Source organism: Cydia fagiglandana, chromosome 5, assembly GCF_963556715.1.
Source record: "Cydia fagiglandana chromosome 5, ilCydFagi1.1, whole genome shotgun sequence".
Lineage (NCBI taxonomy): Eukaryota > Metazoa > Arthropoda > Insecta > Lepidoptera > Tortricidae > Cydia > Cydia fagiglandana.
This window is the reverse complement of record NC_085936.1, coordinates 9571829-9598966: the sequence shown is the minus strand read 5'-3', so window position 1 is coordinate 9598966 and position 27138 is coordinate 9571829. Positions and strand designations below refer to the sequence as shown.

At 36.5% G+C, this 27138-nt stretch overlaps 1 protein-coding gene across 5 annotated transcripts in view; it reads left to right on the top strand.

Moving 5' to 3' along the window:
• LOC134664441 (uncharacterized) overlaps nucleotides 1–27138 on the top strand; it is a 220111-nt gene that overhangs the window by 143486 nt on the left and 49487 nt on the right. Inside the window, exon 1 of one of the 5 annotated variants that reach the window (XM_063521095.1) lies at nucleotides 2597–3763. The exons of 2 other annotated variants lie outside the window; for them this stretch is intronic. In XM_063521095.1, the coding sequence (XP_063377165.1) occupies nucleotides 3249–3763 (515 nt within the window). In that variant the 5' untranslated portion in view covers nucleotides 2597–3248. Of the gene's footprint in view, nucleotides 1–2596; nucleotides 3924–27138 lie in introns of those variants that run through there. 2 more of the 5 variants (XM_063521100.1, XM_063521097.1) reach the window with 2 other exon arrangements.

The following is a 27138-nucleotide window of genomic DNA, read 5'->3' as shown; positions in this document are numbered from 1 at the left end:
GTGTTTTTAATAACGTAAACCGAACTCACACTAAATATTAGGTGGGTGTGTTTTTGTCGTAGCTACATAGTAGGTACGAGTATTACTGTATTTAGTAGGGTATTGAAGGATACCCGGGTGGGAAATTTGCACCATCTTACAACATTGTTTTGAAATTTAATTTGGGTTAACGCTACTTACAGTCAATAATATTGATTGGCATATTATAACTATAGATGTGTGTGTGCCTTTGAGGCCTTAAATTAATGATTTTATTTCAATTAATCATTCAAAATACTGCCTACTTTATATAATTACTGACCTGTGATATGTATTGTCATCTTTTTACTTGTGAAAGTATCTATTGATTAAATAAAAAATAGTTTAAGTCTCCCGACTGTTCAAGTGTCCGTAGTTAAATATTTTGCAAAACAACCACTTGATATTTTTTTCACTCGTTTCTTTTCAGCTTCATCCCTCAACCTGAACAAATTGTAGTTTAGCAATTCAGAATAACAATGTTTTGCGTTATAAAACTCTTTATTTAGGTATGTATTTATTTTACAAGCTTTCACGCTATCTTTATCTCTTACCGCCAGCGTAAATAAAATGTATAAAAATAGCGTACTTATACCAAAAATATGTTCATTCATTGAGTATAAACTGGTCGCTGAGTTACGATGTTTGAGTTTCTATCGATACATTCCATTTGAATGAGTTGAAACTAGGTCATTTATTTTATTCTGGGTTTCGTTGCATTTTGTTGTTGTCGATTCAGGTACCGAACATTCAAAAATGTTGTCACTTTTGTACCGTTACAGTATCTTTTCATTATAATTGGTCCTATGTATCTATGATAAAATAGTTTTATGAACATGTACAGAGACGCGGTATTGTTATTTTTATTTCGCACAAATCTACATTTCTGATATCGTATAAATTGAGTGAACGGTTTACGTTTTTCCGATTCCCGAAATTGTATAACAATTTAATCAGAAATTATGTGTGCAAAGCTACAATCAAAACTTGCTTATTGTAAAGGCGGGAACGCCTAAGTCATTCATAAGGCAGATTATGCGCCGTGTATTTATAACACCGTCGGGATAACGCGATTAGGGGATGTCAGCCTTGATAATTTATAATTGTTGTTGGGGTGCCCTGATTTACTTATGTATGTAGAAATACCTATTGTATTGTAAAATTATAACAAATTTTTGTGTAAAAAATTTCGTAGAATTTGCTTGCATACTGCATAGGTACTCATAATGCCTAATAGCTAGGTATATATACAATAGGTACCTACGTACTAGAATCTGTCTGGCAGATGGCAGATGTATCTGATGGGAAAACCTGTCAAACTATCTCTGGTACAGATATGACTGCGGACAGATTTCGGTAGGCACATTTGGACTTTTAGCCATAGTAATAGCCTACGGGGTAGGAAATTATCTCCTTTTTATATATTTAGTTGTTATAATTGTGCGGTTTTATAATTTTGTGTGTAATTTCATGTAGCGAAACATGTCAAGCAAATTTTAAACTTAAAAAACGCGAGTGACCCATTTTAATACCTACACTACACGTTATATATCTCAGTCTCACTAAGCAAGAATTAGTGGCTCTTTCACTGACTAATGTTACCGCTGTAACTTGACAACGTGACAACGTAATCCTATAATATCCCACGCGAGATTGATAGCCATGGCTTGTTATAAACGTACATTAAGGCTCATAATGAAGCGAAGTGAAGTTACAACCAAAAGTTTTCCAAGTCCTACTTTTCCGCTGTCACGAGTATTGGTTTGAGTTGAGTTCCACACGTCAAAGGTTCGGAACGGAGCTTTGTATCTTATCTCTGGGTCCGATAGCGTGGCATTGTGTTGTTGGGTATTGTACGTCAGTTGCGTTTCAATCGCGGCCCGTCGGCGGAGACACTGAATACTTAGGACTGTTGTGTGTCATCTTTCTCGGAACATTAATTTAAACCTGGCTCTGCTGTATTGCCAAGAAGTGACGGTATATTGCTTAGGTAAGTAGTCTCGCAGTTTCGTGGCGACTATTTTGAATTTATTGTAATGAAATTGGAAAATTATGATTTACTAGGTACATTAATTGAATTTTAAGATATTGATAGGTACGTATGTATTTATATTTTGAACAAGCCCGGTTTGGGTGAATACACTGAGGGCGACTCATAGAATTTCGCTGCCACAGCTTGCATGTAAATTGCACATTTCATTTAGTTATTCACCACACAAGTCTGTAATTTTAATGAAGTTAGTACCGCAAATATCCTTTTCAAAGTTACATGTAAAATAGTAGTACGTAATGCTTATTTAACCGTAACTAATATCATACGATAAACTTTAGGTTTAGGTGCCATTAGCGTTTAAGGTATCTATAAAAACTTTTGCAAACTTTGACGTCGAAGTTTACATCTTAGTTATACATATAAAAAAGAGATGAAAGTTCGTGGATATTCAATATTAGATGATAAAGTTGTTGATAATTTCGCACTGTAATAGGTCACGGTATGGAGCGCAGGCAACAGTTGTCGTAGTCACACTCCGTGTGCCGATACCTACCCGTACCCGCAGCGTGTCGAAGCGCCGCGCCGTATTGAATAGTGTCGATGTAGCGGCCCCGCGACAACTTCTCGACTATCTGTTTCGTTTCCCGGCTCCGAGACAATTTAACTTGACAACGTGGACTCCGTAACAAAAGCCGCCTCGCCCCATTTACCGCTGAGCTCCACTCTCTACTAGCATGAGAACTTCAGATATTAAACGCTCTCCTAACGATATTAATGTTACATAATTTTCATTCCACCACAAAGCCACCTTAATGCTTTATATTACACCTTTTTCATTCAAGCATCTGCACTAGAGCAAAAGTGGGTCACGAAGTCGCTTGCTTGTTTACCTGATGCCCGTACAGTAAAATTCCACGCTAAAGGGTGAAATGATTACATTCCTTTTCGGAGTTTGGATTGTTAAATCACATGATTGCATAAACATTTGCTCAGAGTTAGGCGCTGAATGAGTCCGAACTCGAGAGACGGTGAGCAAACATTTCGGAATCGGCCACTTCCATTTCGAGACATCACTTTTCACGTTACCGTAGTGATGTATGGGAATATTTGCAAGCGTTCTTTGTGCGATCGAGAACGAGTGTAAACACGAGTGCGCGGCTCGGCGGCGGCGGCGTCGAGATCAGGCGGGGAGGGTCGCGTCACTCGCGCGGCCGCCGCCGCGCGCTCCGCCCGCACGATGTCGGTGCGCGTAGACCATCGTGACCGAGACAGATTCTCGAGGCATTCTTCGCGCGCTTCCGTAGATTTAGCCTTTCCGAGTAGCTCAGCACGCGATCACTCATTTCGGTCAGTGCATTCAGCTCGGGTGCCGCGGGCCGCTAGCGATGATTTAATGGTGCCCGTGCGCACGCTGCGCTCAGCATCATGCCGCGTGGCTCCAGGAGCGCCCCACCGGCTGCGCCGGCACCACTCTTCGGCTGCCGAATGCGATCGGGCACGCCGCTCGCGCCGGCACACGCTGGAGCTGCCGCACAGCCGCGGGCCGTCGGTCCGCAGCCGGTCGCCGGAGCCGCAGCCGCCGCCGCCCGAGCCGGAGGTGCCGCCCGAGGACGCCGGCAAGGAGGCGCGCCGGCGGCGGGTGGTGGCTGCCGTCGCCGCGTCCTTCTTCGCGCTGGCGGTGGCGTCGGTCCTCGTGGTGGTGGTCACGCTGACCCACAGCTCTGTGCTCCGCGCTCACAACCAAACGGCCAAGTACTACACGTTCTCCGTGCCGCCGCACCATCCTCTCAGTGAGCCCCGTTCATGTTGCCCCACCGTCGCCCATCCCGCTTCGCATGCGACTGTCTCCGACCCTGAGTGCCAGGGGCTGCGAACGTCGCCGGGTGCCTGCGCCACACCGCCACCACATGCGGTACATATTGTGCAGTTCATACACGAACAACTCCCGGGCTTAAACAAATGCTAAGCGTTCACCTGGCTCTCATTAAACACCACCTTTATACTACACGGATCTGAGTTTATAATGCATTTGGAACGAATTGAGGTTAGAGTTAGAAAGCTTCCGAAAAGTTTCGGGATCATGGTTTACAGAGGAGTGTAGATTAAAATCGGAGCGGTAACGCTGAGCCTTTGTCGAATTAAGCCTCAGTAAACTGACTACACATGTACGCACGTTCGCAACCCCCCTTCTGCATGATTAGTTAAAGTAGATGTCAAGTGTTTGTGATGGTATATAACTGTTAATTATAAGACTAACACTAATACGTACGCCTATTGCGTAGCCTCGGTATACTGGTGTTATTAATTTATAGGTTGTCGGGTGTCTGCTCATTTGTCTTTAGTTAATAGGGCGAGGTCTAATCCGATACACCCTGTCCTCGCGGTATACTCCGAAGCCAGACCATAATTACACAATTGATAACCTATTTATTGTCCATTAGTCCTAATATGCATAAAATTTGCCAACATATAGCTACACACAGCATTATACATTTTCTTTAAATACTTATATATTTTATCCCCATGATTAAACTCTGCCCGTAGTGCTACGCCGTAGCCCGTAGCATTGATTTCCCGGTATGTATCAAAAACTCTTAGTCCAAACGTGACGATAATATATTCAATCTAAAAATACAATGTCTCTAATTGTAAAAAACAAATAATACACCTAAGACGAATTCAACACACTCTTGGCTCCGAAGTAGCAATTGAAGACGCAATCGAGATAAGCCCTAAGATGCGAGAGATGCTAAACAGACGATTTAAAATATTTTCTTTGAATTTAATCCTAATGCGCGTGCTAAGTAAATCAGGCCACGATTCCTCTTTACACACGAGTAAGTACAGCCCGTAATGCACATCTGAGTAAACTCAACCATCCCAGCGCCGTAAGTAACATATCTTGCGTACTTAAATCACTCGTTAAATATATCAGCACGTTTATCCCGCGTTTATATGCATTCAAAGGTTTTATTTAGAGTAAGCACCACGTGAGCACCCATCAGGAAATACAGGGTGTCCCAGAATTCGACGTCAAGCCGTAAACGGATGATAGACCAAGTCATAACAGTTATCATAAAAATACGAAAAAAAATTCCAACTCATGTTCTTTAAAAATTATGGTCACTTTAAAAATTCACTAAAAATCCACACCCTGTAATTATTCAAGATTACACAATAATAAAAAAATTAGAATAAATTATGGAATTTGTAGTAACAAGAGTTAAAGAACCATTACAGGGTGTGGATTTATTAGTGAATTTTTAAAGTGACCATAATTTTTAAAGAACATGAGTTGGTTTTTTTTTTGTATTTTTATGATAACTACTGGCCTAGCCAAGGTCACAATCGCTATCGCTTCGACAACGAAAAGCATTATGTCTCTCTATCACTCTTCCATATTAGCGCGACAGTGACAGTTGCGTTTCGATCGCTACGGAGCGTAAGCGATTGGCATTTTGGCTACGCGGCCTGTTATGACTTGGTCTATCATCCGTTTACGGCTTGACGTCGAATTCTGGGACACCCTGTATGCATTCAAAGGTTTTATTTAGAGTAAGCACCGCGTAAGCACCCATCAGGAAATATTTCTGTTGTTGGCGCGAGCGTGGGCGAGTGGAACTCTCAAGGGAACCGATTACATTCGGCAGCGAAAAGTGTAGTGTAGCCAAGTGGGCAAGGTATTGAAAATCATCTGCAAACTCTTTTATTCCCTTTACTATAAAGTCATCAAGATGATTTTGAACACCTCGCCCGCTTAGGAACTTCAACTGCAGACTTGCAGGCTGTACCGTGACCTTGAGATGTATCAGTTTCAATTTATAACTTCAAGTTGTCAGAGATCAAAAACATCTTTGCTATTGACATACCCGCGCGAAACGATTGGAACTACTCCCCAGGCGACTAAAAACACTCCACTTCGCCGGCCGACCAATAATAAACTTGAGATGGGTCATACCAGTTTATGTATATCCCAAACATGAAAAAGTTTTGAGATAAACGTCGATATTCAGCAGTAAAGTAAGTAGTACAGAAGTTAGTAATGATAAAATTAAAACGTGAAGTGAATAATTATTAAGAAAGAAAATGTTATAGCGATTCCAATGTTTGCTTACCTGTAAATTAGAGAGGTCCATGTTTTTGTAACCTTAGTAGGGAAATCACTTTGCCGTAAGTGTTGACAACCCCTAAATCTTCCTTAAAAGTCTACAAAAAAGGCATATTTATTGATGTCAAATAACGCAATATTTACGGCACACCCCGTAAAATTTAATATTTTGACAAATTGAGATTGTAGATGACATCATTATCGAAAAAAAACATGTTATAGGTTTGAAATAGGAACTCGTAATATTAATCCCCGATTATTATCGAAATTAAACATTAATTGCAAGTTTCTAGAAAATTACTGAAGAAAAAAGCGCGCAATGAATTGCAATCGTATACTATTTTTGTCTTACAAGTTTCCGTTTATAAGACTTCGCGCCAATTCAATAGAAAATGTTTCGTGCTAAATGTAGAAATTTATTTTTCCGACGACACAATCCGTTTGCTTTCCTAGCCGATTAATTTACTTGTTTTCGTCTAAAGAATCGTCAAATATTCTACCTAAGTATGAATTACCTAACCAAAATATGAAAATTACTTGGTGCTAATCACATACCACAGGATTTGACCAAAAATATGTTGCGTATAATAGAGTTTTGTAGACATTAAAGGAGAGATAACAAACTAAAGAATATAACTTAAAGAACGTGATTTTTTTGGATTGAGATACATTCTGATGTACTCCTACCCCTAAAGTAAATAATATGTAATAAGAGACGTGCCTTTTCTGCAAAGGGGGAGAGAAACAGTTTTCTCATTAGTTTTGACATCGCACAAAATTGCAACATTCTTGACAAAGTAAGATATTAATAACGTCACACACAAACTAATATTATTTTATTTACATTTATACGTATTTCTTAATGTAAATGCTAACAAGGTTAAAGAAATTAACTTAGTTTCTCAAAACTCGGTTTTAGGGACTCTTGTAATAGCAAACATGGAGAACATAAAGATTTTATGATTAAAATTCATAATATAAAGTAGAAATGTATATTATTATAATTTAATAATATCATTAAATAGTAAATAAATAATTTTATAAACTAGACTAGACCCAACTCGATCAAGGCTAGCTTATTCAAATATTCAATCAAACCGAATGCGTATTGAATGCAAACTCTACATGATTGCGGTGCTCGATTGATTTCATAATACGAACATTTTTTGACCTAATTATTAATAAACTATTATCAGCGTGCGATCCCATACCCGTCCGTAAATAGATAGGTCTCGGAACTCCAGCCCATCTGGTTGAAGCGAGTGTTCAAATGCTGAAAGATGATATTAGCTGCTTCATTAAGTTTTAGTTAAATACTTATACACATACGAGTATTATAGGCTGTTTATTATCAATCATAATAAGTTTTTTGCAAACAAATCATTTTTGGTACAAGCTTGTATTGCTGACTGTACGTTTCTCTCCACAAGCAACTAATACTTATCGAGACAATTCTAAAAACCCCAAACACAATTAGGATGCGGTGTTTTATCACCGAGTTCCTATGGCCATCTCCTGTCTCCATCATCAGTTCAGCTTGATGGTACCATAATATTGTATTGTCGCCCGACTTTCATCTGTATGCAAATTTTTAGCTTCATTGGAAATCGGGAAGTGGGTCAAATTAAATTTGCACGATTTGACCCGTACAAACAGTATAACTATGTTTGTACGGGTCAAATCGTGCAAATTTAATTACATACATACTTACATAGGTACATTGCAAGTTAAATAAAAGCTTGTAAAATAGGTACTTAACATACATTTGCGAAATCATAAATGTGATGTGAAATCCATAAACTACAATCACTTCACTGGGAATAAAACGTAGGGCGTTCTTTCTCTTTCACTCACCCCTTTGTATCCATTAATATGATGATGATGATGATATATAATAGGTACCTATCTATACTACAAGTTCATGGCCATATTCGCTAATCTGATCTTTAAGAAACAAACAACCAGAAATGTTTATTATCCTTAAACATTGGAATGAACTACTTTTTATCTATGGGGACAAGAAGTTCGGATTTGTTTGATCTGGCCGATTACGGACGATTAGGGCTTATTCCTGCCGCTGGATCTTTACCTCAGCTCAAGTGAACCAGTTTAAGTATAATCTTCGATTACACATTGTTGTAAGGATCTTGAGATCTTACTTTTACTGGCTACTAAACCAGTGTGAGAAAAGAGAAAAAGAGGGAGGCTGATTCTATTTTAAAATATGTTATGTTTTTCATCTCATTTTGATACGAACAGAAGTCGTCTTATCAGGCATCTTCCGCACGGCCAAAAGTGCTAGTAAAATGCCTTATGAGATCATTCCTGATTACATTTCGTAACTGGTGCTCACGGTCAAGGTCTTATACGATTAAATATAAAAACCATACCGTGGAATGGGGTTACTTTGATCAATTTCAAAGTTAATATTTAATTATCTCCCCGAATATGGAATCTAAAAATAAAGATAAAAAAATTAAAATATCGGTTTTTGCTCCTCTATCGATTTCACCAATAATATTTTTTTAAATACTAATGTGTTCTTTGAAAAAAAATTCTAAAGTGGTGATCAACTTCAAACTTAATTTGGGGTTACTTTAATACCCCCCTTTTTTTCGACGGAATTTGATAGTAACCCCTATAGGGACTAAAACTTCAAAACATTACAAAAAAATCCGTTCGCAGGTTTAGGATTTATAAGGATTTTATTGCCTTTGGGGTTACTTTGACAAAGAGAAAAAAGGTTAGCTTAGAAAAAATCAACTTTATTGCAAAACAGTCTCATATTTTACTTATTTAAGGTTAGAAGTATAATTGAACAATAAAAACCTATCAAAATTGGTTAACAATATGTAATAACAATACGATGATGTACGGATGCTTGGCGTATCGACGGCCTACCTTCGACCACTCCTGTCACAGCCCGGTTTAAAACTTTTTCAGAGCAGTTCCTATATGCTCAGGCATTATTCTAAAACAATAATACAAAAATCAGTTAAAAACCCTTCAATATCTAAATAATCTATAAAAACTATATGTCGTCGGTTGTCATTGATCAGTGATCAAAGTAAACCCTTATAGGCGATCAATGACACCCCATGCCACAAAAACCGAGATACTTTGGTCGCCATTTTGGCCGCCATGATTATGATTTGCAACAAGAATCGATGTTATAGGCCGATACATGCCTGATTCAATGGATTACATGAAATTTATGTATTTGATACTTATATAGAACATTGTATATTAGAAGTTATACAGGCTATTAAAAGTACACAAAACGGATACTTGCATATTTTAATATTTTTCCCATCGATCGACGTGCTTGATCCCACGGACACAAATCACTTACTGACAGTGACGTTCAATCTTGCCAACCGTAAAAACAACAATCCACAGGGTGCGTTCAGAAAGCGCAATATTCGAGTTTGATTTGAACACGAAGTAAAGTTTTTATCAAAGTAAACCCAGGATTCAAAGTAACCCCATTCCACGGTAATTATAAGAATAAGATCAAAACAGAATCGGCCTGAGGGACTAATGCCACGCGTGTTCCGAACCTTCTTCGACCCCTGGTCACGCATCGATGTTGTCTGATCTAATCCGGGTCGCAATTCCACAAAGTTTTTCGATAGTTTGAGACAATGGTGTAAATATTTTGGATATCTTTTCTTATCAAACATGTGAATTACAACGTCTACAATTATCTTACTTAATTTATTACCTATGCCGAATTGTACAAAAGTAATTAAGTAGTGCACATTTAACTACTTAGCTGAAATTTACGCCTTGACTCAGTTTTGTTCATTAGGAGTTACGACCAAACTTAGTCAAAACATAAGTCCATTTTAAAATTTTATAGTTGTCTGAAGAAACCTTGAACTCTAAAGACCCTAAAGACGACAAAAACGACTAAACCATGTTCATGACGCTTCTTCACAAAAAATAAAGTCTACCCGTTAATTTTCTTTACCAGAAAACAGATGCCGCCATACCAGAGAACAAGTAAACGAAACGAATATTTAAAAAAAATCAAAAAGTTATACAAACAATGATAATTGAATAATACTCGCAAAGTATTACGCGTCAAACCTTCTTGAAAGTCTACGATGCCAATTTCTCGTAATATTTGTTTTCAATGTCTCCAATATTTTTTACGCGAACGTTGTAAATAAAAGCGTCAAGCGCCGACATTAAAAGCAGCGCAAAAGGCACCTTTCAAATCGTACCGATTCATTTGTCGTCGGCAGAAAGAAGGCCGTCGGACCAGAAGCTAATTTTCCATTATGATTAACGTTTTCTGCGCCCATGTCCGTTTGGTCATTTTGTGGAGGCCGCTCAGCTATTATACGAGTATTATTTGTGGGGTCAGGTAAGGGAAGTAAATTGATATGTAACATAGAATATTATCGACAGATCAAGTCACTTCTAATAATAATGAGTTGATTGAACACAAAGAGATAACAGGAGATGGTGTCTCTAAGAAAATATATCGACATTTAAATTTAGCGCTTCGACTTGACGGTTTCAGTCGGTTCTCGACTAATTATTGACAATATTCCACGTACCAATTTATCCAAAATTAAAAAAAATGCCTTCGTTATTGGTGAAAAATTGTTTTATTAATACCAATAATACAATAAAATGATACCCGTCAGTAAGTATTTTGGCTTAAATATTTACTGAAATTAACAAAAAAACTTGATTTCAATTTGGGCTGCAAAAATGTTTTGAATTTCTGACTGCGTAAAATATTTTTGTGCTTTGTGTATATAAATAAGTAAAGTAGGTATCAATGGTACCATGAACACATATTTATTACACCAAAGAGTATTCTCGAATTTCTATTGCAGTATTCAGATTGCATAGAAGCAATATTGGTCACAAACACTCGTTCACGCTTGAGCAAAGACTGAATTTAAAATGTATTCGAAGTGGATTTGTGGTCTCGAGTGCATACCAAAGCCAAGGTTGATTTCCGGTGAAAGATTTCCTCGGATTCCCCGCAAGTCTTGATTACTTGCTTGTGAGTACTGTAACAGGATTTAGGACACGTGTAACCATCGCCGTGTACTCGTACTGAACTTCACTCCTTGTAAACTTTGTAAGTAGAGGATCTCCGGGATTCCGGGGCTTCTACTAATTCGTCTTGAGTACCTACCGCAGTCGTGATACCTACGCGTTCTTTTTTTGTACACAACTTCCTAATTCGTTACATCATTTGTTGACATTCAACCCTAAGGAGTTCAAAATGGCGTTAAAAGCATAAAAGGACTACTCTTGTGAAGTAAGGGTAGAAGCCTAGTATAACTAGGAGAGTTAGCGGACCGGACCATCGAACAGTCGGGTCGGCAGCCTCGGGACTAAATCAGGACGATTTACAAATGGGATGCCCGAGCCTCCCGACTGCCCAATGGTCCTCTCCTCTTCCTCCCCTATACGAGTATGTATTCCTTCGGTTGTGACATCATTTTAGGCTTAAACCCTGTAATGAGTACATTAAATAATTAACACACAGGCAAAAATAATTTGAAATAGAGGCGGATTGTCAAAGTAAATTATGTAGTCACAGTAAATATACTGCCATCTTTCGACAGAAGATTAAAACTGTTAGAACGCCATTTGACTTTGATCCTTATTCTTCCACTGATATGTGTTAACTTGTTAAATATCAATATTAACGCCATCTACTCACACTACTTGAATGGGATTACTGACGGGAGTTGTCAATGTTGACCATCAACAGTAACACACGCATCAGTAGACCGCAGTAAACATCGATCGTCACACAACTATAGACAAACGTACATTTGCGGCCCAAAAAGTACGTCGATCACACAAATTATAAACACTCCGGTTCCAGACAATACGATCCACCGTCAGAGATATTTTTGACAGCGAAAATCGACAGACACGGATGTGGTTAGCTTTAATATTTACATATCCTATAAACATACGTACTGACGCAACATGATTTTCAGCAGTTATGTAAATGGACTTCAGACACAATGATGTGCCATTTTGATTTCTTAAAGATTAAAGGATAGGTAATTAAATTTTGCAAACATCGTGAGAAAACCTGCATACATCTGCGAAGAAATTCAAAGGTGTATGTGAAGTCCCCAATACGCATTGGACTAGCGTGGGGACTACAGCCCAAGCCCTCTCGCGCATGAGAGGAGGCTCAGCAGTGGGACGTATATAGGCTGAAATTATTATTATTTGTATCTCCGTTACAAACTCTCGGGTTTTTAAGCCCGGTTATTATTAAATTTTGCACTTTTCAACATAATGATAATAGTAAATAAATTATTTTGTGTTCAGAGTAGGGATTGAATGTTCCTTTGTTTAGGGAATATTCCTAGAGCTATATTGTGAATATTTTTGCGGCACATTTCCGTTCAGAAATACTTTTCTAATATCGTTGCCGCGAGATAACCGGTGGGCCAGTCATTGTGCAACACTTCCTGCCGATTTTAATAAAAGTTATGTCGAAGTCGATAAATCTCGAAACCGATTCCAAAGACCAAGAGGCCAATTCAAACTTTTATGGTTGCATAATGCATAAATATGATACTACGAGTAAATGAAGGTAGTCGCGCAAGCATTCCGCTCGCACTTTTCCATTCATGTATTATTACGAGCGAGACGGACGGGCGACTGACATAATTTTGATGTCACAATGTAAGTTCGAATTGGCCTCCAACACGTATCCTATCTCCTAAGTTAAATGAAGTCGAAATCGCACTCTGCCAATATTTTGTAATTCCGAGTGTGTTCCACGGAGTCGGAAATGAGGGGAAGTGGATAAAATTAGCACGCTCCTTTCAATACGCTTTCAGTATGCGAAGTAACTTTTGAGTTTAGGGTATCGGAATTTCTTGTCATATTACTTAATTGATTTAGCAAAAAATCTTTGTAACTGAATTGCGATTCTGTTTTGTTTTGGCAGCGAATTGTCCGATGATATAGAAATTGTTGTGAAATATTTACGTATTACGTTTGGTTTATGGTCACTTCTATGTAACTTATTTTACATATGCTATTCAAAAAGCAAAATTTGACAGTTGGTGACATTACTTTTATAAATAATATTCATCATTAATAACTAAACATTTATAAATAACAAATTAATAACTAGAAATGCAACGGATAGTTGTTTGGCTGGATACCGGATATTCGGCCTGCCCATCGGTCGGATATTCGGTACCTATCCGACCGCCGAATATTCGGGCGGCGGAACTATACATACATTTCGGATTTTCAGTTGCGCATTGTGCAGATTTTGACCGGTTCCGTAGTGAACGTTCGCGCGAACTCATTTCTAAGTTCGAAATGAGTGCGCGTGTATGTCTGTGGAATATTTAATTTTTTTTAATAATGAAATGTATATTGACTGTCACTGTCTCTTAAATTCAATTTTGTTTACTTCACAATCAAGTAATGTTACTATCCGGTATCCGGCCGGATATTAAAATAGTGGCTGGATTGGCTGGATACCGGATAGTAACCGAATATCCGGTGCATCTCTATTAATAACATTGTATTAAATGTTATACGTAACCAATCATGGCAATATCATCTATTAGGTAGGTAGGTAATATTGTTAATTGGCATTATTTGCTCCACGTCACCCACTCATTAATTGATTACGTTACATATACTTAATCATTGTAAACTGAAGCCTCTAACGTTTACCATGTATGTATATATTACTCGCTCGTAGGTATATTATATTACTCGTATTAACTAAGTAGGAGCAAATAGCGCAGACAGGTGATGTCTAAGCCTCAATATTGATAAAACTTCATAAGCCCCTTTGAATACCAAATTTAAGTTTCATCATATTACAGATATGTGACTAGAACACACCATAATTGTTTATTAAACAACGAGAAATATAGAACGGGCAGTTTGCTTTTTAGTGTTCTTCACAATCCTTTGTTCGCGGAACACTTATGGGATCACTTCGGTCTTGCAAGCCACTTAAGTACGTTTCTTTTTTTCTGTAGGTATACTGAAAATTGTACCAACCGAATTCTCATAGTAATCATTAGACATCATCGGTTACACGCTAATTCTAGCGTCAGTTCAGTTAATCATTCTGGTCAGAATGACGGGAGAATTATCGTGTAACACGCGGACTGATGGACTGATGGTCTGAACTGATAAAATGTTTTTGATAATATTCGTCAGTCCGTTTTGAATGACAGAAAACTGATAGGTGACTAATCGTGTAACCTCTTTGTGTCATTCTCGCGTCAGTCATCGTCCATGCAACAATGGAATGATGGACGGAACTGACGCCATAATTAGCGTGTAACGGATGTCTGTGTCGTAATTTTATCAGTCTGTCGTCATTCTGGACTGATCGTCTAACCGTGTCCATTTTTCATCATTCTGGCATCAGTCAAAACTCGAATGGAATGATGGACGGAACTGACGCCAGAATTAGCGTGTAACCGATGTCTAACCGATATCTTATATGAGACGTGACCTTGGACCCTTGAGACCCTGGACCCTCTACGTTATAAATAACTCAAAATATGTCTAATAAAGATATCGTACTTTTCAAGTACCTAACGAAGCATGTAAACAACTAGAATCAAAGTCAAAATACCATAAGACGTCCTATATTAAGCCATATCCAATAATAACTGAAGTGTTTGAGCACTTTGAGTGCTGCAATTTACGAGGATTCCGTCGGCCGCCTGCGCGTCGTGCGATGTAGGCGAAATGTCCACACACACTTCTCGCTTTTGCACTGCTCACTTCTCACTGTCTCAACTGTGTATGAAATGAGAATATGAGGACGGTATGTGTGTATAAATGGGAGAGAAAGACGAACAATGAGAAGAAAGATTGCGAATTTGAGAGTATGAAGCGTTTTCCTATTTAAAGATGATTTAATTTAAAGGACAGAAAGGATGCAATATGATGCCAACAAAATGGCAATTATTTATGTAATATAATTGAAGGGAACATACGGGAACATAGGGAAGCACTGGTGGCCTAGCGGTGAGAGCGTGCGACTTGCAATCTGGAGGTCGCGGGTTCAGACCCGGCTCGTACCAATGAGTTTTTCGGAACTTATGTACGAAATATCATTTGATATTTACCAGTCACTTTTCGGTGAAGGAAAACATCGTGAGGAAACCGGACTAATCCCAATAAGGCCTAGTTTACCCTCTGGGTTGGAAGGTCAGATGGCAGTCGCTTTCGTAAAAACTAGTGCCTACGTCAAATCATGGGATTAGTTGTCAAGCGAACCCCAGGCTCTCATGAGCCGTGGCGAAATGCCGGGATAACGCTAGGAAGAAGAAGAGAGAATTGAAGGGAACATACAGGGGAAAGGGGAATAACAAAAATAGATAGCGTTGTACGTTGATGAATCACGCCAAAGAAAAGGTTAATATAATGTCTTATCAGAAACTAAAGAGTTCAGTTGGATATCAGTTCGATTACCTGATAAAACTTAATAAATGATGAATAATACTTCACCGGCAAGGCCAAGGATTATGAGGGCCCGACTTATTTCTAAAGCGTTAAAAACTAATAGAAATTCAAAGACTATAAGTATATTATACAAAACAATGAAAAAATCCGCAATAGGCTGTAGCTTGGTCGCATACACTGCAGCTAAACAAGTGGATCTAATGGTTCATATTTCACACCAATGGCTCGGATAGGACGGTCGCACGAACCTACTGACACACGTGGCGTCCCATAAGAGGTACCGACCCTTACCTTCTGCCATACCAATGGCAGGCCTTACCTTGCAAAATTTTGATAATAACATAACCGTCCTTGCTAATTTAGGATAAGGTTCATATTTAAACATAATATGTCGATAAATTGTAAAAGGTCCGTCTGCACCCGTTCACCTGAGATGGCTGTGAATATTTAGAATTTAACGGTGCTTGCCGTGTAGTTCAAACTTCATCTTTACATGCCTTGTTCCAATATCAAACTTGCAGCTTTCGCTCGATGTTTCTGTATGAACTTCTAAGTTGTTTAGGCTTTCTTGTTCAATTGAATTATTATGTTGCACTGGTTTAAATATCGAACCTAATGGTCTTGAGGGACCGGTAAAAACGTCGAGGTTATTTATTTTTTAGTTTAACATGTACCTACAGACGGCTTAATATTTATATTATTTTTAGTGTTCCGTACAAAACTTTGATCACGGACACTTATGGGATCACTTCGGTCTTGTACATTAATAAATACGTTTTTTCATTTATTTTCAATCGGGTTAGGTTAATTACAGTACGGGAAGCATACTACGGTGATGGACGATTATAGTGTAACCATTTTAAGCCCGTCACAATGTCAAGTTAGTGGCTCATCTAAAGTATTTATTACTCTCAGAAGTATTTTACGAATTCTGTGTTCTCCGTAATTCTGTCAAATTTCAAACTTCACAGTTTGAAATTAAGTATTAAGCACAATAATTAAGTATTTCTCAGTAGATTACCGTGAAAATATGGTTTATGAATAAAATGAAATGAATGGAATAATTATCATGTAAATAATTTTTATTTTAGCTGTCATGTTCAATGTTCGGTACTAAAAAAACCTAGTCGAACCACCTTAATTTGTTAAAAGCAAAGAAGTTTTAATAACCCTATTGATTTAAAATAATTGTTATGTAGTATAGAGTAAGTATGTAACTTAAATATGAAACGAATCCTTATTTTTAATAATTCTTAATATTTGTAAACCTTAACAAATTGTATAATTTTTTAAGGTTTACCCTTGTGAAACCGGGATAGGTGTATAAAACCGGGATAGGTGTATAAAACCGAACCTAAACCTTCCTCATAAATCACTCTATTGATTAGGTGAAAATCCGTTAAGTAGTTTTTGAGTATATCGCGAACATACATAGTACCTATACAGGCATATATACAGACGCGACGGGGGAATCTTTTATAAGATGTACCTATAAACAATAGTAGGGATAAGTATTTCGAGTTGCTAACCGGCAGTCGGTTGTTCACTAGCTGTTTTGAAAGCGGTCCTTTTTTGATAAACTTAATTATAAGGATTGTTTAAAAGGAAACGCCGGACAAAGTTTTTGCTTAAAGACACGTTAATTAGAGATTAACGAGCTTTGTATTCATCGAAAAGTTTGTAGTTTTGTATTAAGATAGGCGTCTATTGTTCGGATAAATTATAATTGAAACAAATTAAACTTTATAATTTGCGGTTTTGATAGTACCAATTACACAAAATTATATTTAGCTAACTTACCTACTCATACTTTACGCGTAATTTAATATTTGATTAGTTCAATATGACATAATAAAATGTCTACAATTAATTTATCTCGTGCATTAAAAACATAATTGCCAGCTATAAGTAAATAATTATTTCATACATATATATACTAGTGCGTCGTATGAATGCATCATAAAAATGTTACTAAAGCGCGGTTTCAGAGAATGTCGTCTCAAAATATGCCCTTTGCCTGTTTACATAATACGAGGGAGAGGAGCGGTGTACCTTTTACAGGTCTCTATATAAAAAGAAAAGTCAACGGACGAACTGAATTAAAATATCTTCCCAATCCGATACCGTAGGCACGGCCGTCGAGATTAATTTTCTTCTTAAGTCGCAATCTTAAGAATTAGGAGTCATCTTTGAACCATTGAATTTCACTTCTATCGATAAGTAGGTACCTAAGAAGGAAAATACGTTCAAATTTACAAAATAACATCCGGGGAAATAGCGAGTATTTCCAAAAAAGTTTAGAAATTAGCACTATGATAAACGATACTGGAATAAGAGACAAGCCTCAGCTGGGGAAAGTTAAAAAGGAGGATATATTACAGATTTATTACACTTAGTTTCCACGCACTAAGAAGAGATTAAGAAAGCAGTAAAAACTCCGAGATAATATAGTTATTTGTACTTAAACCGATAGTGCTTTACTTAACTGATGTAAAATGTTTTTTCCAGTGCTTAGATTCCTTGTTTATAACGGGTAGTAAAAGTAATACGTTGGAGCGGTTTTAAATGGCGCTCATTTTAAACCTAGGCCCCGTATCCATTAGGACTAACCGAGCAGAGAGGTCGTGGAGCAATTTGGATTTAACGACGCGGTAATGGAGAAGACCCACTGGACTCCTAGGTTTGTGATGGCCAATAAAAGCGACTTTTTGACCCAAATGTGGAAGAAAACGACTGCCAGCCTCAGCATTATTTATTTGATCCAAGTTATTTGTTTAATGCTGTGCCATGTGATCCTATGTAGGTACTTTTTTAATAAAATGCCGGTGTAATTCCCTAATGAATGAATGTTTACACAAACATTGGTGGTTGACAGAAAACGCTCCGACTTTTCGTAGCATCTGTCATCCCGATACATTTCTTCTTTTGATTTGGCGTTTGCCGATGTAGGATTTTCATCTTGGCTATTGGCAGAGACATATATAACTCCGTATATCCTCTCCGTATACCCTATATCCTCTCTGCTTTTGGTTTAAAATTCGACATACCCAACTGCCAATTCTTTTCTTTTTCTTAGTTCCAGGCGTCAGGGCGAAACTATAAAACCATGTTGCTTGTTTTTATCGGATATTTACCTACTTTAAAAGGGTTATCCGCAGATGGTCTATAACGCAAAATGACTCAGTGTGTTGTTTAGCCTAAATCGCAATTAGTTTACATCGCAAACGGTCTAGAACGCAAAATGCCCACTTTTTATATCACCACATTTTACATAGGTAGGTTAGGTTCGTTAGGTTTCTTCAAATGGCCGAAGGCCAAACAGCAAAGAATAGGAGCCCCGCGGAAGCGTCGACATAGCAATAAGATAAGATAAAACGGAAAAAATAATTCAGGCATTTTACGTTCTAGACCGTTTGCGATGTAGATTAATTGCGATTTAGGCAAAACAACACACTATTAGTCATTTTGCGTTCTAGACCATCTGCGGATAACCCCCTTTAAAAATTTAAATACTTTGTTACTATTTTCAACAGCATTCAACGAACTAGCCACAGTTGTGGGGCGCCACAACAAGGAAAGCAGGCACTAGCGCCCTAGTGCACTCAAGCGCTCATAAATACCAGAGGAATATGGAACTTTTTTAATTTCACGCTTGATTCGGAGCTCCGTCTCTGTGATCGCCTACATGCCGCGAACTCACGTTAACTGCCAATTGAATGATGGATTATAACAGAGAAAAAATGCTAACATTCTTCGTATGTAGGGATACGTGAACAGCATTTTCCGTGTAGGGATTAAGGACGGGTATGAGCGCGAAATTTTAAATCAGCATTGTCTATTCCGCACGCAAATGTGTAGGTACATAATACGAGTGTGTGGCACAGGGCTCTATTTCAAAACAGTTTGAGATAAGACAAGTAAGACCGGTGACAAATATTTTTTAAGTCTTGGGAAATCCTTATAAAATTTATAATAAATTCAATTTGACTTACTTGTCGACTATGATTTTATAAATATTTTATTTTTGAGCGGGCAATTGAAATCGTTCTCATACTTAGGTATCTATATCCATATTTTCAATGGCACCGAGAAATTTACTCTTAAATCATAGCATAGTGTAATCAACATGACCACCAGACGACTCATTTCCTGTAAACAACTTTTCAACTCAAAGCGAATCTTTCATTTCAGTCCAGCAATTACTGTTTCATGTTACTTGTGCAAGGGAAAATTACAGTGTGAAAGCTGAACATTTCAGTAGTGAATTTTGATATTGCTCTTATGATATTGGTACATTTTATGTTTTATTTATACTGTAGTAACTATTAGTTTCTGGTGACCAAAGCGCGTCTTTATTTTGGTAATAAGCTATATGTAAATATATATATACCTACCTGGTATGAATGCGTTCACTACATAAATAATGTCAAATTCAAGTATTGTCCCAAAAAAACCCAACATAATAATAACAGAATATTCAGCTTCAGATCCACAGTGCAGGCTGCGTCATCATATAGACAGCTCATCCACCTCAGGTTTCGTCAAAATAAAGCGTATATTTTCACATATGTCAAATTAAACTAAAATATATACTGTGTAATTTTAACTGTAACTTTAAAAGTTTTTTATTGGACTTTTTTTCAAGAATATAATATATTGAACATATTTGCTTTATGTTATTATCTACATATAAGCTAAATCAGAATGAAAAGTAAACCATAGTTCATGCCTCATATAAGAATAAAAAAGGCCGAGTCTTTCTTGGCAAAACTAACTTGCGTATAAAGTGTCATTCTATGGAACTTGCAAACTATGTAAACAAAAGTCACTAGTAAATCCATAATTCAGAGACAATTTCAATATGGCGGTTTGTTTACATAGTTATCAAGTTCCATAGAATGACACTTTAGGAACGTTCATGTTCGTCGTTTGTTGTTCCTGTACCTTAGCTTATTAGCACAAATGGCGCACCTTCCTTTACCTAACCTCATTCTCTATGCAGGCGAACAGTGATGGATGCACCCTGTGCCATAACTCTGGGCCCGATTCGGATTATGAAATAGCCATCTATTAGACATCTTTTAGACATCACCATGATACGATAACGATATGTTTAAGATCTAACCTGTCAAATTTGACATTTGCGCGATTCTGGAGATACCCTTGAACGATTTCCACAGGATACGACTTAGAGATCTAATTCACATCTAATAGATATCTTAATCTATCTAACGTAAAAGTGACATTGGTTGCCTGAATTGCGCTGCAAAAGAGAACTAGTTGATATCTAAACTATAAAGTATCTAGAATGGATCTAGTACGTGTCGTCTCTAATGAATATCTTGACGTTCGAATACGGCAGTCTGTTTAATAGTGCCGAGCTTGGCACTTGGGACCTACATAAAAGTTATGACGTCATTCGATGGGCGTGTCATAATTATTATGTGTACATATTATGAGCCGACCGCCGAGCCATCTAACATGTGCATCCGTTTGGAACGTATAGTAACTCAATATCTTCATAACGCCATATATGATGAGTTGATGACATTGATGACATGGGTTACAAAATAGGATTTGTGAATTCTGGTAGAAAATAATAATTTTATACGTAAAGTGATATTGTTTTATACGTTTGTATAGATCATTGTTCGAAGTTTTAAGCGGGAAATACTTGTACGCATATAATATTATAATGAACTGAAACATAAAATGCACATATGTAGTTTCCGTAGGGCTGTAATTTATTTACCAATACCCATAATAATTTATCTAATAATTTATATAATTTAACATAGAAATCAATAATAGTTGATTTTATAACTCATGGTGCCACAACTCCTCCCAATATGTTACCTATTGTTATTAATAGTATATTTTTTAATTGCTACACTTCACACGATACATTCATAAGAACATACATTTTTATTTAAGACTCGATGAGAAAACAATCTACTCTGTGAGATTAACTCCAGGGTTTCCTTCCTTGGGAAAGCTTATCCACTTGATCGTTACTTTTCATTTTATTGGCATTAAATCGAATCAGGCTTTATTGCCGCAACCGATAACCAATAGTGGTCGCTTTGAGCTTCCAGTTCGAAAGTGGTATGTGATACCGGTATTTTATGTCCTTATTACAGTATAAGAACACGTATACCGGGTGTGGCCTAAAACACGAGCAAATAATTAAAACATAGATTGTAATCCTCAAACGGTGACACTTTTGTTCAACAACTTTTAAAAACTATGAAGTATTTAGACTCCCTATTTTTCATACAAATTTTTTTTTATCTTCAATGGACGCCATTGCCACGCCATATCATTGTGATTGACGTTGCTTGTCACGCCTTAAACATAAAAAAATTCGCAATACATTGCGTCTTAGAATAAACTTTAAAGTGTATTAAAAATCAAACCACAAGTTATTTTTAAAAGTCGCTGAACAAATGTTGGTCAGTATGAGGAGTACAGCCTACAGGTAAATTTTTTGCTCATATTACAGGCCACACCCGGTATAAGAAAGAGATGCGGCAAAGTTAGCGTACCGTATGTTTTTTTTTTCAAAAAGACTTTATTAGCAAAGTTCATCGACACCAATTTACTTTATAGAGTTGCTTGTTAGAGCAGTTTACACTTATTGCCCATTTTCTGTCCGAGATGAAATTTGCGGGGTTTCTTTTATAGACGTTGTGTCGTTAAATTATCGTTCACTTGTTCATCAACCTTATCTCAACCTTGTTCTTTCATATTCTTTTGTTTAAGCCAAATAAGTTTAAAAACTTGCGAGAAAAATGAGATTAGACTTGGATATATTATTTCTACTATCATAGTTACAAAATTTTTGCATTGTTTTTTGTCCTATTACGGGTACATTAATTAATGTATGTATGTATGTAATAAATTTATTTGAAACTCATAGGTTTACGAAGATAGAAAAAAGGCATGTTGTTTAAAAAGTTATTTTTGCATTTTTTTGTACATATGTTTGTTGTTCCACTGTTTATCTTTTGATATTTGCCTACCTAGCATTAAATTATATCTAGATTTATTTCTATACGTTTGTTAATATTTACTCCCCAATGTTATCGTATAAAATCATCAGGTTGAAATGAAAGCTTTGGTCGTTCAAATTATTTGTCACCGTTGACAAATTTTAACGATTTCAGTAATCACGCCATTTTACGTTAATCGTCTTATGGCGACTTAGCTTTGAAATCTGACATCAAAAGCCGGCTTAACAGCAACAAGTAGAGAAATGCCCGGCCGGTCGAACAACGCGCGAATTAACGCATTTCGAGGAACGTCGTGCAAAAATCTCGTATCTCATTTCATTTTTCGTTATTTAAAACACGACCTTATCGTATTCTGGTAAGGTCCCATTTATTCAACAGAACACTGTTAGGTCGACTAGTCAGCAAGTTATAATTAGACCAGCCAAGCTCTATTTTACTACGAATTCTATGACTGGGTAAATTTCTACTAAATATATACTTGTCCATAAGTATATATACTTGTCTACATATAAATAAAAATGTGAGTGCTCTAATATTGGACAGAGTCGGGAAATTATACTTACTCTCCTTATTAAATAACTTTTGGACACCTTCCGCAATATTCGGAATTGGATTTAAGGCGGATTTGAGACACTTTTTTGTATAATTAATTATTTGTCTTTCTGTGATATTTCGTATTTCGTCGAAAATGAATTATACTTGAGAAAAAAATAACAGAAAAAACTATATAATAAGAAAAATTACAAAATATGTTCTGTTAGACTTCAACCCTGTTCGATAAAATAAAGGAAATCGGAGAAATATCTACCTAGTAAAACTTTATAAAGTGGAATAAAACTTGTACATACCATACTTACTAATTTATATGTACTTTTCCTACAAGTCCTATAAAAAAATGGGTTAAAATTTAAATAATATGACTGTAGGCAGTTTATTGTTATATACGTGGACGAATTCACGGGCAGAGGCTAAAATACCTAGGTACTTACCTACTCGTATTTTGATCATGACTGCCACAAAACAATAGTCTCTCGTGGATTCAGTTCTGATTAAGTTTCTACATCTCCCCCTCCCTTTTGTTCTTTGTGCAGTATTGGATTCCCACAGCAATTCTTTTCTCACAAAAGTATAATATATAAATCCCTAGATAGAAATACATATCTATCTATATTTTTTACATGTCGGTTTTTACAGGTCGAATTAATTTATACAGGGTGTTTGGTACATCGTTTGCCAAATTAAAACGGCAGATAGGTTGAGTCATTTGCTATCTTCCCAGACCTAGAAATTTTAATTTGCGCACATTTCTTTTTTCAGTGCTATGACAGTTTTTCGTAAAATTCAAATTTTTACTTGAGCAGTAGTCAAAAAAAACATGGCCAATTTTTTTTTCTAGACATGAGCATGACATATATATATACAATATCCCTTAGTTCGTTATTCCTAGAAAATGTACTAGTTAATTTCGGGTTGGGGTGTGGTTTGTAAATATTATTCACTTGAACTACCTACTTCAAAGTCAGGAAAATGTTTATGATATTTTAACATCGATGTTTTGTATCTGGAGCATATTATATGTAAATGTTGACTTTGTCATTATTGGCCATGCTCTTATATCACATATTATTTTGTATAGGAAAATATTCCCGAGGACTGTTTCCCGCACAAATAAATGGAGAAATATTTCACAACAAACACAATCTTTCATCGTTTACTCAAGAAAACTAAACTATCTATCCAAATAAAGACATAAATTATTACGTAATCGTAAAGTAAGTATTGTAGGTATGTTCTGTAAAAATGCTACCAAATGAGTGAATTGCAAAGAATTTGTACATAGTTAAGCACCTGTACTTAGTCTAAAGTTAATTGATTCCATTGTGTTACCACAGTTAATAAGCCATTTCTATTTAAGTTAAATGCATGAAAGTGTCTTAGCGCATGCTATAGATTTATATGTGTACGAATTAAGTACAATACAATACAATTTACATAGGTACTTAATTTTCTTAACACAAATGAATCAATTAAGTTAAGACTAATCACAGCTTCTTAATTACGTACATTTTTTTTGCAATTCACTCAAATAGTAGTTTTTCAACATTGTTAACACGCACAACTACATTCTATTAAATAAAGGGCATTGCAATTTGCAATTATTATTTTCAACTAGCAAAGTGTAAAAATCGGCCGTTATAGTCATGAAAATTCTTCGCCACTAAAATATTCAGCAACCTATTTTGTCGTCACTTTATGAATGCTTGCTAAACGAGAGTACCGCATGCTATACTTATGTGTAGACTAGCGAGGCCCCGCAGAGTGGGTGGATCCGCAACAAGTGTCCCCTTCAAACGAGCAGCTGCGATGCGATGGAGTACTAGTGCTCAGCTCGGCCAGTATTAGGTACCTAAAACATCCGAACATACTGCTACTATATAATGTATTGAACATTGTAGTTAGTGTAGAGATATAATATTTATGGGAAAGTTTGCATCTTCAGATGTTAGATACGCATATCACCGCGAAAACCTAAGTTCGCAAATTGCGGGCTGCTTTCTCTGTTTACTGTAATTACGCCTTCATTGGAGTAAAAGAAAAAGATCCTCGCAATTCGCGAATTTCGATTTTCGCGGTAGACCCTCAGGTAGGAACTAGGTACAGATACTGATGGACATAGCCAGCATACTGCATAGGTACTACACATAAGTTAAATAGCTTGCATACTAGTATAATTATATTTCGTAATAAGTGTAATATAATTCGTAATATTCACTTATTAGATCCGAACTAGTAAAATAGGTTTTATTATTCGAAATCTGAGACTTCATTTAATCTAACTATTCAGAATGTATACAGTATTTCTAAATTTGATATTTTGATTAGTTATAAATATTACTTATATTTCATTTAGAGGTGAATACATAATAATGCATATCAATTAATTTTAGACGCATTTACGTTTATTAGGCAGTTATTATTGTTTCTTAAATTCAAATAATATTGGACCCGTAGAGCCTAGTTACAACAATATTAATTTTGTTTACGGATTATATAAGCGTTGTTTTTGTTATTGTGAATTGTTCTAATTAAAATCGAATTCGTAGTAGTAAAGTTGGTAAAAATTGATCAAATTACATTTTAAACTAACTTGTTGTTTATGTACAGCAATAACATTTGTTTTGGCATAAAAACCTAACGTGTTTTTGATGCTACTCGAGAAAAATGTACCTACATGCAAAAATATCGCATCCAGTACCTACTAGGTACTTAGGTAGGAGGTAGGAGTTTTCAATCAGTGATTGGGGTTTTGGATGCCACACCGCGGTATATCAAGTTAAAATATGGATACACCTTTACCCGCGATACCTACCTTTGAAACTGTTAGACAAAATGTTATTTAAGTGTAGGTAATACATTTATAAAATATACGACAAAAAAAATTAGGTCATTTTCTCCGAGTGGCAATTCAATTCCCCGATCACTGTTAATTATGTATGGCCATTTCCATACATTTTGTGTATACAATACGTTTTTTACTTTTTTATCGTGATAACGTATATTAAATCGATGAACTTTCTATACATTATGTAAATTAGGGCTGGCGTGTTTTAAATATATATAAGGGATGTATGAATAAGTAGGTACTTTTGTACTTAGTTGTGTTTTGTACCAGTCGCAAAGGCACTAAACTAAACGAAATAGCGTTCGTGCTCCGGTGCTACTAAACTATTCGCGTGTCTCCTGACACTAGATATTTTATTTCAAGAATTGTCGTACTGTTGCTAATAAGATTACCGCCCACATAGCTGCCACTATAAAACTATATAACCCCAGAAAATACCCAAGAGAAACGACACAACTACAGTCTGGCAAACCTATTTTGCCAGTAGGGTAGCAGAAGAATAAATAAACTATACTCGTCTCTTTATATGGGGTGGTTAAAAATTACTATAAGTATCATTTTTAATAGAAAAAAAATACGACTTAACGAACCCGCAGAAATACTATTAGGGCTCTTTGGCCACATACAGAATACACACCTACGTCTGTTAAGACTTAAGATCAGAGGACCCCGTTATGTAATTAATGTTGATAAGTATACGTAGCTAAACAATCAACTAAGTTACTAGACACGTAAATTACGAAATATTTCCAGTCAAATCTGTACAAAATATAAATATTTACTTGTGCAATGAATCATCCTTCTGATTTTCTTTTTATCATCCCCACGAATACAGAAATGATTTATACATTTAGGTACATGACACAAATGACCCCGATAACAAAAAGCTTCCCGACCCGAGAAATAATTATATTTGTTTGGTTCGGAAACCTTTACTTTCGGATCTATATTTTATTAGTATTTCTTCTTTTTGCTACTTATGTACATAATAATAGTATAATGGCCTTGTGTCAGTAACTCAAACCCTAACGTCTGGAGAATGTTAGAAAAGTAAAATGAACAATTTGCGCACGGAAAATCCCTCTGCTAAATATCGTTATAAATATTTCGCCTAAAAACAAGACGATATAATAATATATCAATAAAC